The sequence below is a fragment of the Triturus cristatus genome, chromosome 12 (assembly GCF_964204655.1).
Source record: "Triturus cristatus chromosome 12, aTriCri1.1, whole genome shotgun sequence".
NCBI classification, from domain to species: domain Eukaryota; kingdom Metazoa; phylum Chordata; class Amphibia; order Caudata; family Salamandridae; genus Triturus; species Triturus cristatus.
In genome coordinates this window covers 232,913,799-232,929,506 of record NC_140595.1, presented here as the reverse complement: position 1 = coordinate 232,929,506, position 15,708 = coordinate 232,913,799, and the positions used below count along the sequence as shown (strand labels likewise).

The 15,708-nt window shown below is 47.4% G+C and overlaps 1 protein-coding gene across 1 annotated transcript in view; it reads left to right on the top strand.

The window, feature by feature from the left end:
* The window catches only part of LOC146775774 (uncharacterized), a 197,105-nt gene extending 182,182 nt beyond the window's left edge, over positions 1–14,923 (top strand). The window contains exon 5 of the mRNA XM_085637690.1: positions 11,735–14,923. Coding sequence (XP_085493816.1) covers positions 11,735–12,426 — 692 coding nt within the window. The 3' untranslated portion in view covers positions 12,427–14,923. The remainder of the gene's footprint in view (positions 1–11,734) is intronic.
* Positions 14,924–15,708: the final 785 nt, after the last annotated feature.

Sequence of the window (15,708 nt, the reverse complement as noted above, 5' to 3'; positions counted from 1 at the left end):
CATCAACCCAAAAGCAAAAATCGCTATTTAAGGAATCCTTAAATAGCGATTCCTTAAATAGCGATAGCATTTAAGGAATCCTACATTGAGATTCCTTAATTTAAGGAATCTCAATTTGGGATTCCTTAAATGCAATGCATGAAAGTTAAAAAATTAGCGAATTCGCTAATAGGGGGAGCAAATTACCATGAAGATGAACTGCATGGTAATTTGCTAAAAGTTTGAAAAATGCACTTTTGTGCATTTTTCAAAGTTTCATGTTGCGCACACACATGCCCTTAGAGCATGTGTGTGTGCAACATATGTGCACATATCAATTTCAGGGGTGCAATAGGGTGTCATTTTGACACCCTTGCACCCTTGAAATTGCATGAGCAATTTGCGAGAACCTACTGGTACTCGCTATTTGCTCATGCAATCTCCAATTCATTCCTATGGGCCTGGAGGCCCATAGGAATGATTGGGATGGCATTCCTTAATTGCTACTCGCAATTTGCTAGTAGCAATTAAGGAAAGTTAAGGAATCGCTATTTGAATAGCGATTCCTACATGCATAGCCTTTTGCTATTCCTTATTAGCGATTCCTTATTTTTCGCTAATAAGGAATCGCAAATGGCATTGTTGATGCATGTGCCCCTAAATCCTTTCTTTGTAATTTGGACCATCGTGGGTTTTTTGATGACCCTACCACTTTATGTTTGATTGCGAGAAAGGACCTGAAAAAATTGTGCTTGGACTATTTAAACGACCGTAGACTGGCAACAGAACTGAAGAAAACTTCCGTACAGGCGCACCAGTTGATTTCTATCCATTTATCAATTCAACCTTATATTACAACTGTCATTGGTGATTTTGATAGGTTTTTGATAGTTCGTTTCCTCCTGGGAATCATTCATAGGTTATTAAGTTTCCCTGAACGGAACGATTGGTCTAAATCTCTATGTAATTGTCCGTGTGATGATGTATCGATTCAATCCACACTACATGTCATATTTCTATGCAAATTTTATTCTACTCCTAGGGAAAGGTGGATTCTCCCAGTATTGAAATCTTTTGGACTTAGGCACTGTCGACCTGCACTTATAGCCCTGCAAACGTTAGACTCCGTCCATGTCATAGCCTCTGTTAACGCATTCTTAAAATCTATTTTTAAATCAAGGAATCAACTTTTAATGTAACTTTGTGCATCGCTTTTCTATGTACTATGTATTTTTTGCTTTTATGATTAATTATTTTAATCAAATAAAGCTGAATTGAATTGAATTGAGTATGTGCATCTACCCTTGTGATTCACCCCCTTACACCCAAAGAATAACAAACATGTGAAAATACAATCAATGAAATATAAAAGTATTGAGTGAGATCTATCTGACAACTGGGATGTAGCTGAAGAAAAGGGTAGGGATCCTTTTGTCATGGGTCTGAGACATAGTCCCTTCCTTTCCTCCTGTGGAAAATACAAGAATAAAAGAGCAGTCTTAGATGTGTCTACAGTTGGAACAGAGGCACAAACAATTGCGAGGTCAACACATTGTTCTCTATGTCATAGAGTCTTCAGTAAGGCGTAACCATGGTAAGCGTGTTCGCTGCGAACTATCCCTCCTGTAGGTGTATGGCCATTTCCTCATCTAAATTGTGTCCGTTCGGCTATCGGGTCCCCATCCCTATGATATGTCTCGATTCCCTTTGTCTCAGTTTTAAGGTACGGTTGCCCCCTCTTCTGCTCAGCGTCACTTGTTCTATTGCGTAGTAGGAAAGTTTAGTACAGTCAGAAAAATGGTTAGTCTCAAAATGTCGTGCAATCGGGTACTGTCGATCCCTGTTAGTTATGGCCCTCATGTGTTCAAGGACTCTTTTTTTGGCCATGTGTGTTGTGCTTCCTTCGTATCTTAATTTACACAGGCATTCTAGGACATAGACCTCAAAAGTACTGCTGCATGTGAGGAATTGTCTTATGCTGACCATTTTGTTGGTACTCATGTTCCAAAACTCCTTCCTCATACCGTTGTTCCCGCAGGCCTAGCAGTGGCCACACAGGAAAAAGCCTTGCAGGTCTATTCCCCTTTCCTCCGTGTTGTCTGGAAGGCCGCTGCGAACTAAAAGGTCTTTGAGGTTACGCCCCCTTCTATAGGTGATCATGGCACGTGGTGTTAACGTGTTTCCTATGACTGGATCGCCTTTGAGTATGTTCCAGTTGCGTGTGATGCTCTTACGGATTTGGTCTGAATGGCCATTATATGTCAGAATCATGCGTGTTTCTATGTCAGTGTCATCAATGACTACGTTGGGAGGATTCTACAGAATGGTTTCCCTGTTGACTGCTTTGGTTCTCTCTACTGCTTTTTCTAGAACCCATGTGTGGTACCCCCTGTCCTCGAACCTCTGAATCATGGTGGTTTGCTCCTTTAAGAAACCTATCTCTGTGCTACAATTCCTTTTAGCAGTATAAAAATGAGGTTTAGTCTAAATCAAAGGAAAGGTAAAATGAGGGAGAATTTAGTAGGGTTGTTTGGGAGATCATAGTATTAAACTGATGTTTTCTACTGATTCTCTTCCTCCCAATCCTTTTTTACAGGCTCTTCCCTCCTCCATATCTCCTTTTACTCACCCCAGACCTCAACTTACTACTATGATCTACCAATTATTACTTCTGGTTTTCTTCCCTCTTCTATCCTTCCATTACTCTATGCAATCCAACTAAAAGACTCACATGTCCTCCGCTCAAATTAACTTGTATCTCCCAATACTAATACTATACTCATATTTCACTATATTAATCCATCACTAATCCTTTTTGGTTCCAGAGTAGCATGCTACTCGCTGAAAAGCGCTTCAACGCCTTGTATGTGGTAGTAAGCGCTATATAAATACAATTACATGATGATGTAGATAAATTTGTAAGAGTTTGGCTCCCTTTTGTGATGTATGACAAGAGATAGAAGATATAGGACAACCCAAATGGCCGACCTAATGTTCTCCACCAATCAAGTATCGTTGGAATGTCCTCAGCCTTAGTGTCATCTTGGATAAGAAAGTCATGTTCTCATGCTCAGGGATGTTGATCTGTCTTATATTTTGAAGGCAGCGTTATTTATTAAGACAAATATAAGTCTCAGGGTGAAAAAACATTTCTGTATCGTTGTGTAACATATATGATTATGTAAATATTTGATTGTCTACTGTGGAACATGAAATGTTTTAAAAAAAAAGAAAAGTGTTGTAAAATTGAGATATATCTATTCTGTATCACATAGGCAGTAGAGACACTGCAAGACTGATTTACCTTAAGATTTGCTCTTGTGTAAAATGTTGCATTTTTTATTTACAATTTTGGAGGATCTAGAATTTAGCAATCTGGACCACAGATTATGCCTTCTTGACCACAGATAGTGATGGTCCGCACTTCTGATGTTGCTGGACCTCTCAGCTGCCTTACACACAGTCGACTATCTCACCCTCATGCACACCTTAAGTCGCTAATGGGTTTAATTGGCAATGTTCTTCACTAATTTTCCTACGACCTTATCAATCAACACCAGTTTGTTCACATGGGGACCTCCAGGTCCCAAAAAAATCCCTATTGCATGTGGAGTCCCCCAGAGTTCCATACTGTCCCCGGCTATCTTCAACCTTTACATAGAAGTGCTTGGTGTTCTACTCAAAGATCAAATCTTCAAGATTCCCCAATATGTTTATGATACACAACCATACTTGAAAATCTTCTCTGCTTCAGACATCCAAATTATCAAAACTGCTACCACATTATCTATATATGGATATCTAGGGCTTACAGGAAGCTCAACACAACCAAGAAAGAAATTCTGTTATTTGCCAAGAACAACAAACAAGATACAGTACAAACCTGGTTCAATGAACCTTGACAGCTCTATATCCCAACGCTTGACGAATGCCAAGTCACTTGGATTCACCCTGGACATAACTCTCACCCTTGAGGAGCACATTGCCAAAAACACAAAGAGAACATGTACCAGTTCCCTCTTTTAAAGAAATTAAAACAGTTTCTTCAGCAATTTTTTTTTTTTTTTTTTTTTTTTTTTTTTTTTTGAAAAAGTTTTTATTGAACAATAATACTGTTACAAGTATGGGCCTACAACCACCCGGGCCGGCCGCTAGGTACATAAGGAAATATACACATATCAAGGCTACAATCAGTTCCCAGGGCACTGCCCCGCAGTGGCTCAAGATAGTTCTCGAAGAACAGCAAGCGTCAGTCCAACAATAACAGAAACAAAAGTAAAAACAATAAAAACAAAAGGCGAGTTATGAGGGATACCAGTGCGGATCAGGCTCCCCCCGGGAAACTCCAGTCAGAACATTTGAGCAATCCGCTAAAGAGAGGAGTACCGGGAGGCCGGGGACGGAGGGGGGGGGGGAAGGGGGTCAAGGGAGATGAACGTCCATATGTAGTTGTTACAGAAAGCGCCAGGAGCCATCAAGGGTCAGGGGGACATGGCGATATCAGTGTCTACCAGGGGGGGCGTACAGATGCCTCCGCGATACGCATTCCATTGACCCCAAATTCTACCCCACGCCCCCGGCTTGCCACGGGCCACATACACTGTCTTCTCCCGAAACATACACCAGTCCATATTCTCCTTCCATACTGACACGGTGGGCGGCCGTTGAGCGCCCCAAAGTTGCGCTATATCCCTCTTGGCAATCATGTTCCCTAGGGCCGCCCACCGAGTCTGAGCCGCGCTGTAGTCATTGGGCTCCCACACATTCAGGACACAGCGACGCACCTCCGGCAGCAGCACAACCCCGGTGACCCGTCCCATAACCGTGTGGACCCGGCGCCAGTAGTCCGCAACCTCGCGGCACTCCCAAAGGATATGAAGAAAGGTGGCGCTGAGCCCACAGCCTCGCTTACAGAGCCCGTCGTCGGAAAATCCCATCGAGACCAAGCGCGGACCCGTCACATACACCCGGTGGAGAATCTTGAGCTGTACCAACCGGAGACGAGCCGGAATGGCAACCTCCTTGGGGGACGACAGTGCAGACTGCCAATCTTCGTCGTCCAATTCGACCCCATCCCCAGTCCAAGCCTCCCGAAGGCGCACCAGGAGATCCGCCCGGTGATTAATCAATTTTTTATAAATTAAAGAAATAGTACTATCAGGGACATGTCCGTCAAGTATGCGGTCCTCGAGGGGCGAGGAAACAGGGATCTTGGTCCCCTCCCCGAAGACCGAGAGCAGGGCGTGTCGAACCTGGGCGTAGCGGAAGAACTCCCTGTCGGTCAGCTCGTATTCGGCCTGGAGCACCGCGAAAGTCTTGACCGCGCCCTTGTGCCACAGGTCTCCCACTTTGCTGATACCAATCGTGTCCCACTGGTCAAACCCCTTGGTGGTCCACAAGCTGCCCAGGCGGTCGGAGGCAAACAAGGGAGTAGCACATGTCATTCGCTCACTCCAGCCCATGGCCGCAGTGGCAGCCCTCCAGGTCCGCACAGCAATCTTAGTAGGACCCGTAAGGGTCCGGCCAGCCAGGCGGGAATAAAGTGCCCTGTTGTAGTTCCCGCCGGGAAGCAGGAACTTGTCCATCTCATACGCCGGATTCAAGCCGGGCGCATACGTGGCGTGGTTAATGGCAGCTAGCTGCGAGGCCCAATAGTACCTGCGGATGTCAGGAAGCGCGATGCCCCCGTCATACCAGGGGAGAGTGAGCTTGGCAAGAGCAATACGCGCCCGCCCGTTCCACACCAGTCTCCCCTGCAGGCTCTCCACCTCCCGAAAGTAGGCCACCGGGATAACGTCGAAGGAGTTCTGGAGTGCATAGAGGAACCTGGGAAGGGACATCATTTTAAACAGCGCGGCCCGACCCAGCGGGGACAGGGGCAGCCTGCACCATCGGGCCGTGTCCTCACGCAGTCGCCGAAGTGGACGCAGGAGATTCTGCTCATAGCGAGCCACCGGGTCCAACGAAACGTATATCCCCAGGTACTTGAAGCCGCTCAGAGATATTTGAATCGGGAGCCGAGGCGGCAGGAGAGGAGGACCACCAGAGATGGGATAAACGCAGGATTTAGACCAATTGATCGTGAGACCCGAATTGTTCCCAAAGGAGGTCAGAACGTCAAAGAGGACGTTGAGTGACTGCCGCGGTGAGGTGAGATACAGGAGAATGTCGTCCGCATACAGCGAGACCCGATCTTCGAAGCCCGGGCCCCACCGGATCCCTCTAAGCGAGGGCTCCCAACGGAGCCAGGCAGCGAGTGGCTCCAGGCGAGAGCAAAAAGCAACGGGGACAACGGGCACCCCTGCCTCGTGCCCCTGCCGAGGGCAAAGGGCCGAGAGACCCGCCCATTCACCACCACTTGAGCCATGGGTCCCGCGTAAAGGAGCCTCACCCAGCCAATAAATCCCTCTCCAAAGCCGAATTTATCCAAGACGGCCCAGAGGAATGGCCACTCGATAGTGTCAAATGCCATCGTGGCATCCAAAGAAACCAGCACGGCCGGTTCGGAGAGGAACTTCGCCCTGGCGAGGACACCGTGCAGACGCCGCAAGTTAAGAGCGGTGTTGCGGTGCGGGATAAAGCCGCATTGGTCCGGATGAATAAGGTCGCACACGACACTCAACAATCGATTGGCCAGGACTTTCGCCAGGATTTTAGGCTCCGCATTGAGCAGTGAAATAGGCCGGTAAGAAGTACAGCGGTCACGCGGCTTGCCCTCCTTGGGGATAACGACTATAGTGGCCAAGCGCTGGTCGGCCGGAAGGGAACCCGCCGCAAGAGAGGCGCGGAACATGCGGCCGAGGAAGGGCGCAAGCTTATCAGGACGCAATTTGTATAGTTCAATGGGCAGACCGTTAGGACCCATAGCCTTGCCCGAGCGAAGGGAACGAATCGCGGTCGCTATTTCATCCGACGATAAGGGGGCGTCCAGCTGCTCCCGGTCCTCAACGGACAGGCCGGGCAGAGCAATATCTCTCAGTAGGAGGCGAGAGTCATCCTCATCCCTGTCAGTCACCGGGGAGTACACCGCCCGGAGGTGGTCAGCGAAGCATTCCACAATCTCATCCGGCTCAGTCACACACACACCATCCGCAGCACGCAACTCGGGGACCACACGATTCACTCTCTCCTTTTTGTCCAGCCACGCAATCAGCTTTCCCGCCTTGTCCCCCGCGTCATACAATCGGCCCTGCTGCTCCCTATACATAGTTTTGGCCGCGTCAGTGACCAGGGACCTATATTCGAACTGTTTCAGGCTAAGGGCATGTAGCCCGTCCGGAGTAACATTCGCCTCCAAGGCCGACTCCAGCCCCGAGATGTCAGTCTCCAGCTTCACCACCGCCTCGCTCCTAACCTTCTTGGCCACCACTATCTGGGCGAGGGCGTGTCCGCGTATAACAATTTTAAAGGCTTCCCAAAGGGACAACGCAGACGACACCGACCCCTCGTTTTCACTGAAGTATAGGTCCATGGCCTTAACCAGGCTGTCACGAGTCACAGGGTCCCGCAGGTACCAGGGGTTAATGGGAGCTATCCGCCCTGCGGACCGCGACCCGGTGTCAAAGAGAAGCCACAGCGGAGAATGGTCGGAGATACCACGCGCCAGGTGTCTGACCTCTCGAATCCGACCAGTCTGCGCCGCGGGCATAAGGAAGTAGTCTAACCTGGAGAGACTCCCATGCGCCCCCGAATGAAAGGTGAACTGGCACTGGGTCGGATGCATTAGTCTCCAACTATCCACCAAGCCGAAGGTCTCCAACATCCCACCCAGCCATGACTGGGCAGCGGGGAGGGTCCTCGGTGGGTGACGATCCAGTTCACCCGAAACCACAGAATTAAAGTCCCCGCCCATGAGCAGGAGGCCGTCCGGAAGGTCAAGCAGCATTCGACCCAAGTCAGTAAAGGTGGAGTTCTGGAGGCCCGGGGGGACGTAGACTGAAACCAGGGTAAGGGGCTGCCCCTCCCACCTCCCAATCAAACACACATAACGCCCTCTGTCATCCGAGACTATCCTCGTGATCTCCACCGGAAGGGAGGTTCGCAGGAGAATGCCCACCCCCCTGGAGCCAGTTGTGAAACCAGAATGGGCTACGAGGCGGTATCCCCCCCTGTTCATCGCATGGCAGACATTGCCGACCAAATGCGTCTCCTGGAGAAACACCACATCAGGAGTCAAACGACGCAAATATTGCAGTACAACACCCCGCTTAATACGGTCCCCCAACCCATTGACGTTCCACGACATAAGCCTCAACCCGTCTCCCCCCATCCCCTCCAATAGATCAAGAGGCCCCCAGCCCGCAGCACTGCTCCCAAATATGGATAAAAATCAATACCTCGCCCTGTAAACAAAAAACACACAACTAAACAACCCCTCTTCCCCCCCAACCCCACCCCAAGTCCAACGCCCCCCTCCCTGCACCCCTGCGGGCCAAAGACCCCCCCCAACTTGCAGTGTGCCTGTCGCCCCACTAACCCCATTCTACAAAAAGACCCCGGAGGAGGAAAGGGACCCGAACCCGCCCGCACCCCTCACGGGTCCTGGTAAGACACAGTATGCAAAAGAAGTAAGACCCAACTGTACAGTGCAAAACCGCAAAAGCAAGGACCAAAGGTCAGTCTAAGGGGACCCGTCACCTGCGGTGCCCCCCGAGGGCCCGGGCCGGCCACCCCCGTCCGGCAGCGAGTCCAGCCAGTCACTTGCGGCCACAGGAGAGTCAAAAAAGACTGTCCGCTCTCCATGCTCCACTCGAAGTTTCGCCGGGTAGATCATCGAATACTTCAGGCCTAGCTCGCTGAGACGGCGCTTCACCCCTTGGAATCCCATCCGCTGTTTCTGGACCAGTTGCGTGAAGTCCGGATAGAAGTTGATGGTCGAGTTCTCGTAGCGGACCGGGCCACGGGTCCGTGAAGCCTGCAGAATAGCATCGCGGTCCCTGTAGTGGAACAGTTTAGCCACGATAGGCCTCGGGGGGGCCCCCGGCCGCGGCCGGCCGCCCGGAACTCGATGGGCCCGCTCCACAGCGAAGAATTTGCTTAGGCCAACCGGGGACAGCTGTTGCAGGATGAGTTCCTCGACCACGAGGTCCACCGGGCGGCTGTCGGAGGACTCCGGTACCCCAATGATGCGGATATTGTTGCGTCGGGCCCGTCCCTCGAAGTCCTCAAGCCGCCGGGCCATATGGTCGTTGACCACTCTAATGTCCCCAAGCGCGGCCCGCAGATCCGACACCTCCGCACCCAGGGTGGAGGTCCGTGTATCAAGGGCCTGGACCTTCTCGTTGGTTTTAGAGAGGTCGGCCCGAATCAGGGTGACGTCGATCGCGACAGTGTCGATCTTACGGGCCAGGGCCTCATATTGCGTCGCGATAGTTTCCCTGATGCCCTCGATGGCGCCCATAATGTCCTGTAGGGAAGGTTCCGCAGAGACGGTCGTGCCTCCCCCTGCAGCATCCGGGGAGAGGCCAGCAGCGCCAGGGGACCCCCTGCCCTGGGTATAGCGGTCCATGTTGTTGCTCTGGACCGCTCCCCCGCGCAGTGAAGCCTTGGTCTTGCGCCCCTCCGGACCCCCTTTGCCCGCCATGTGAGCGCAGTCTCTCAATGGGACCTCCGATCAAGGGGTGTGCGGGCGCCAGCGAAAGGACCACAAACTGTCGGTGTAGGGGTCGGAGGCGTTAGGCCCACCAGTAGCAAATGGAGGCAAGCCTCGGGCAGAGGCCCAGGAGGCACCTCGCCACCTTGAGCACGCACGCCAGCTGATCTCCTGAAGGCCAAAACCGAAACCGAAAGTGCTGAATCGGTAACTGGCACCGCGCTGAGGCCGCTGTTGTTCAATTGCAGCCCGGCCCCACGGGTCACCTTCACCCCGGCCACCTCCGTCGGGTGGGTCCCAAAAGTTCCGACGACGACAACTCAGGATTCCCAGGTCCGATTAGAGTTTTGAAAAGAGATATATGTTCAGCTGGTCTTCATCTCCCAGATTCCATACACCAAATCAGGATAGTCTCAGGATATATTCCGAGGAGCAGAAAGGGTCCGGGGAGCCCTGTGCTCACGCGACCATCTTGGATGCGCGCTAGGCTCCTCCTCTCTTCAGCAATTTTGTTAAAGCTCTTGTACTATCACATCTGGATAGTGGTAATGCCCTTCTCCATGACCTCCCATACTCCACACTGGCATCCCTTAGGTCCACCGTAACCAGCACTGCATGTGTCATCCAGAGCCTGAAACAATATGATCACATCATCCCCATCCTTATGGAACTCAATTGGCTCCCCTTTCTGACCCACACCTTCTTGAAAACCAGCAGCATAATTTACAAAGCCATCACGACCACAGTGCACCCACTTATCTTGCAAACAAGCTCATCATCTATGGTGGTTCGTGGACCACCCAGAGCTAGCACACCCACAGACTACAGACTAAGAAGCGTAAAAAAATTAAAAACAAGACAACATGCATTTTTCAGGACCTGGGACAACATCTATCCCCTGTATTAAACTGGTCTGCCTAAACATTGCTCCGATTCAGGCAAGAGTTAAAGACTCACCACTTCAAAGAACACGACATCACAATGAATTAAACATCCACAATCCTGCTTCCTTTCCATATTGCTCATTTACTTTAAGTTTGCCTTTTACCATGTACAGTCCTCAACTGCTTTTTGGCCAGGTTTGCACTATAACCATACCATTTACATACATGCAAACATACATACCAAAATCAGCAGTAACAATTACAGTCACATGAGCAAACCCTGGCTGACCAGTTAAGAAAGAGTGTGCAGATCTCTTCATCCACACAAAGTTCTCCAATGTGGGTATCGTCCAGTCTGTATAAAGTACCATACTTTGGAAGAGCAGAGGGAATTGGGCCAGAGACTAACTGGAGAAATATACAGAAATCTCTCCAATTTCATAGATTCATTGGTAAATTCCTTCTCCGAGCTAAATCCTATCCATACTCTGGCACTTTCAGTCCTATACATCCCTTGATAAATTCAAGACTACACGTACCAGAACATAAAGCAATCCCCAGCCGGTATGAACTAGCCATGGAAGGACTTGAGAGCTCGGTGTATAGTAGGCACTAGGCCTGAGAGAGTACTGCTCTTGTGGTTCCAGGCTTTGGGGCGCTGGTCTTCTTTTATGCCAGGCCCAGACAGCAGCAGTCCTTTCTTGATGTCAGGCCCTGAGGGCATCCTCCCTTCCCTGGTACCATGCATAGAGGGTAGCAGTCCTCTCTGGGTGCCAGGCTGAGGGAACAGCATCCTATCTTGGTGACATCAGTTTCTCTCCAAAACGTTTTTAATCTGGTGACAGTTCTCCAGAGCCTATTGTCCCATAGGCAGATTTCTGTATTTTTATGGCACAAATAACAATTTAGTTAAACAGCATTTCTAACATATCAAGATAGGGTTCTGCTATGTATTACTGTATGTCTTGTCAGTAATGGGTTTTATGTCCAGATCTGGCTATACAACTCAGTCCTGGCCTATTGCTTCCCTGCTTTCACAGTATCAGGAACACACCTCTCTACCAATCAACCCCAATCATAACCTTCAGATTCTGTAAACACATTTTGTGAAAGCAGTACCTAACACAAACAGCCTACACTGATTTCACAACATATGCGTATTATAGCTCAGGTTTCTCCTATAAATAAACTAGTCAGACCAGAAATGAGAAATTAATATTTATCTAACCTTGTTTAATTTTTGGAAGGTATTTTTTTGACTATTCTCTTCATTTTGCAGGTTATGGAACAGTCAGCGGACAGGATGAAGAAGATTATATCATTGATACTCAATATGAAGTTGCAGATACAGCTTTATCAGACAGTGCCACAGTGATGATGGCACGCAGTTATGAAAATGGGACACACACCGGGAGCCAGCTGTGGTTAGAAAATCAAAAAATGAGAGGAGAAGAAACTACTAAACGTGAAAATGGTTTCATGGATCTAGCACACCTGAATTTTAACCAGGAACCTCCTTTACTACAACCCTTTGAAGCACATAATTATGTTAGTAATGTGTGTCATTCAGGCTCTTTTACATGTAACCCAAACATAGAAAAAAACTCAAGGGTATACTCACATGCCAAATGTGAGAAACCATTCATTAAGAAGCAACACATTATTAAGCAAAAAAGAGTAAACATAGAAGTTAGACAATTCCAATGCACTGAATGTGGGAAAAGCTTCAGAAAGAAGGACAATCTCTTTGTACACAAGAGAATACACACAGGAGAAAGACCTTATCATTGTACTATCTGTGATAAGAACTTTAGTCAGAAGGGAATCCTTGATAGACACTTGATAACTCATGTGGGAGAAAGGCCATACCAATGCAATCAATGTGAGAAAACATTCAAGCAATATAGAACTCTTATTGTGCACCAGAAAATCCACACCCATCCAAAATACATATCATCTTCCCAGACGTAAATTGGAAATAAGACTGTTATTTTATGGATCCCAGCTCATCAATACATTTGACTCTGGTTTGAATCCCACACCCTGGATTGTCAAAGACACTTTTTCATTTATGGCTGTGAAAATCTCTTCTAATCACCTCAGTGTGGACTACACTAGTATACTCTGAAGTCATATCACAAGAAAATGAGAACAAATAACTATATCAAAAGTGGGTATGCAAAAGCCTATACACAGATTAAGATGTCTATGTCAAACAATGTACTATGGAAAGAAAGATCAGCAAGAAATACTGCTGGCATTTTATTATAGCGTTATTGTCAAAATAGAAATTCAAACTGTTGAAAGATTTCCTTTACTCCTTACTGTTAATATGTTTCACCATTTTGCGTGGCTGCTAATATTTTAGCCATTCTAGTTTTATTATTAATAATCTTTCCCCTCATGTTGCAATATTTCTTTGTAAATTCGACAGGCATAAAGAAATTCTATACTCCGTTGCTAAATGAAAAAAAGAGCTGCTACTATAGCAACCAGGAAAAACCTTTGTTTCTTCGTTGGCAGTTGGACTTATTGGGCCTGAGCAAAGAAGATGTGTCTTTGAATATATGTGATTTACTAATGAATATCCATGAATAATTGTAAGGAACTTCGGGTAAACTACAGTCTTCTCTTTTGTTTCGGGTGTCTAGGAAAAACAGTAGGTCAAAAACATCTTGGTCTGCTGTGATAATGTTTTTGTGAGGTCAGTGCGAAAATCCTGTTGACCATCACCGCATAGTAATGGAGCGCCAAATTAGTAAAAGCACACATATATACACAATGAAAAGTGGTGGTGGTGTTGTTTGCTTGGCATTTGTAGTTTAGATCTTGGTGCTTATGGCTGACAAACATTTGAATTTATCTTTTTTTTGTGAAATAAAAATGTATGGTGGTGCCAACTGGACAAGGACAGCCTGCTTAATTGTCACAAATACAAATTAGGACATTCTGTTGATGTCAGGGTTCCTAAGATGTTGGTTAATAGTGGCACTAAAAAGCTGGTGTAAGTCCTTGAATCTGTTTCATAGGAGTTTGTTATTCGTGTGTTCCAGTGGTTAAGCATTGATATTCTGAGACAGCCAAATTTGTGCCTGTTACTTCATTGAAACTCTTGAGCATGAGTAAATCCCACCGTGTGGCCCTATCAATGATTCACTTTGGTAAGGGAGAGACTTGCTTAATGGACAGATGGTTTGGACAAATGTTTTTTGCAAAGCTGAGCATCCACACCACTTGAAACCTATGTATTACATACAAACATGTTACCAGAAAGTATGTTTCCCTTCCTGAAAGGCTCTAACAGAATTAGAGAACTCTAAACACGAGGGAATACCAGAGACCTACAACTGTGTCGGCCTGCATTTCCACACAAGAGCTACTTATAACAAATACATAGGTATTTATATGTATTCATTATGAGCATGCAGGTGTAGAAATGAATACACCAGCTTTTGGCCATGCTGTCCACCCACAACTCCTGCTGTCATTTACAGCAACAGCCCAGTAGGTTTTGTGTTTAGAGCGTGACATTTCAGTTGCCCTTGGCTCAGTACTGCCGCTTCAATGCAGGCACACTGGGGGCAGATTTATGAGCCCCTTGCGGCACTTTTGCGTCACTTTTCCCATGTTAAAAGTGACGCAAAAGTGGCGCAAGGGGCTCATAAATCTGCCCCACTGTGCACTGGTCTTGGCCTTAACAAGCAATACATCATAGCCTTTGACCTTCTCCAACAGGCTCTGGATTTATGGCTGGACCAGCCTTCAAAGACCTAAGGGAATGGCTGTTGGTCATGCCCATCGCCTCTTCGGTGTATGTGCGGACTTTGGTCATGCACTGCACATACCCACAGAGAATACTGGGCATAGCCTTCAGTAATGCCTATTATTCTCTGACTGCATGCCAGGCCCTGCAGTGACAGCGTGGTGTGCACACATCATTTATTTATGCCCATCAGGATCAGGGCATCAGTAATGGCATTGAACCATGCTCCAAGCCCAGTTTCACAAGAACTTACTGACCATGGCCATCTCCAATTCCAAAACTTTTGCTGATTAAAAAAAACACCGTCAGCAAAATTATATATTGAGGATGGCCACGGTGTTTACTCATGCTGATCTTTGGTCTTGTGGGCTAACTTTCTCTATCTGTTTCCACTATGCATTGCAGGCTTTTCCTTTTTTACATACGTAACATATAAACACACTGAGGGTTTGGTACAGCACTCATTGAGGTCTCTGGGCTCTCAATGTTCTTGATTGTATGGAACAACTTCATACATGATTGTAACATCTCTATCGTTCTGGAACATGATTTTCATAACTTTGCCTTTATGCACTGTTGCAGCCTTGAAAAATTAATTGTCTGGCAAAACACATGTCGGCTGCCTATGATTCGTAGTCAATTTTCAATCAGGCTATCTGAAAATTGGTGAATGAAGGGAAGAAATAAAGACACTTGGAGACTCAGGCACTCCACGGGCTATTGGACTTTTTGTACTTTGGACAATACATGAGAGTGTGTTGGTATTACTATTGAATTTAGGAATGGACGTTCTTTGGTCTTTGTACATCCCAGGGTAGTGGGATGTGCATACCATGTGAGCACCAATATATTTCAACTAATTAGTAGTTAATACTTGACCCCCGTATTGATATTTTTGGATATGCGGTTAATAAACCACAGCTGACGTACAAAAATCATGGGTATCAAGCTACTGTTGCCTTTAAGCCATTATAAATGTCAGGACAAATGTGCATTTTCAGTCTTTTATAACAAATGATTGAAGGTAGCATGGCCGTCTTCCAGAGCTCCCTCATGGCACACGCAAGTCTCAGATCTTGGTTCCCTTGTGGGCTCAGTCTTTACAACCCTGCTGAAGGTGATCGGGGAGAAGCCGACTGTGTATCCATTGACTGAGTCCATAGATTAATTTAGCCAGGCAAGGAATTTGGCATAGAGGTAGTCTCCCTCCTAAATGTGAAAGACCAGGAAGGCACCCGCCAAGTGCTGAGTGTGGGGATATGTATTAACCTTGTGAGAGGCAACTAGTCCAAGACAACAGCATAGGTGGAGATCGGCCATGGCCTGCATCAGAGCTGGGCAGCTGAACTAGAAGGGGCAGGCAGCTACAATCTGGACTTCGACCAAATTCCTACAGAGGGATTATTTATTTCCTCTCTAGTGAGTGACAGATCACCTGCCACATACTGAACAAGGTCTAGTGTTTAGTCTTTATGCACATGGGGCAGTGG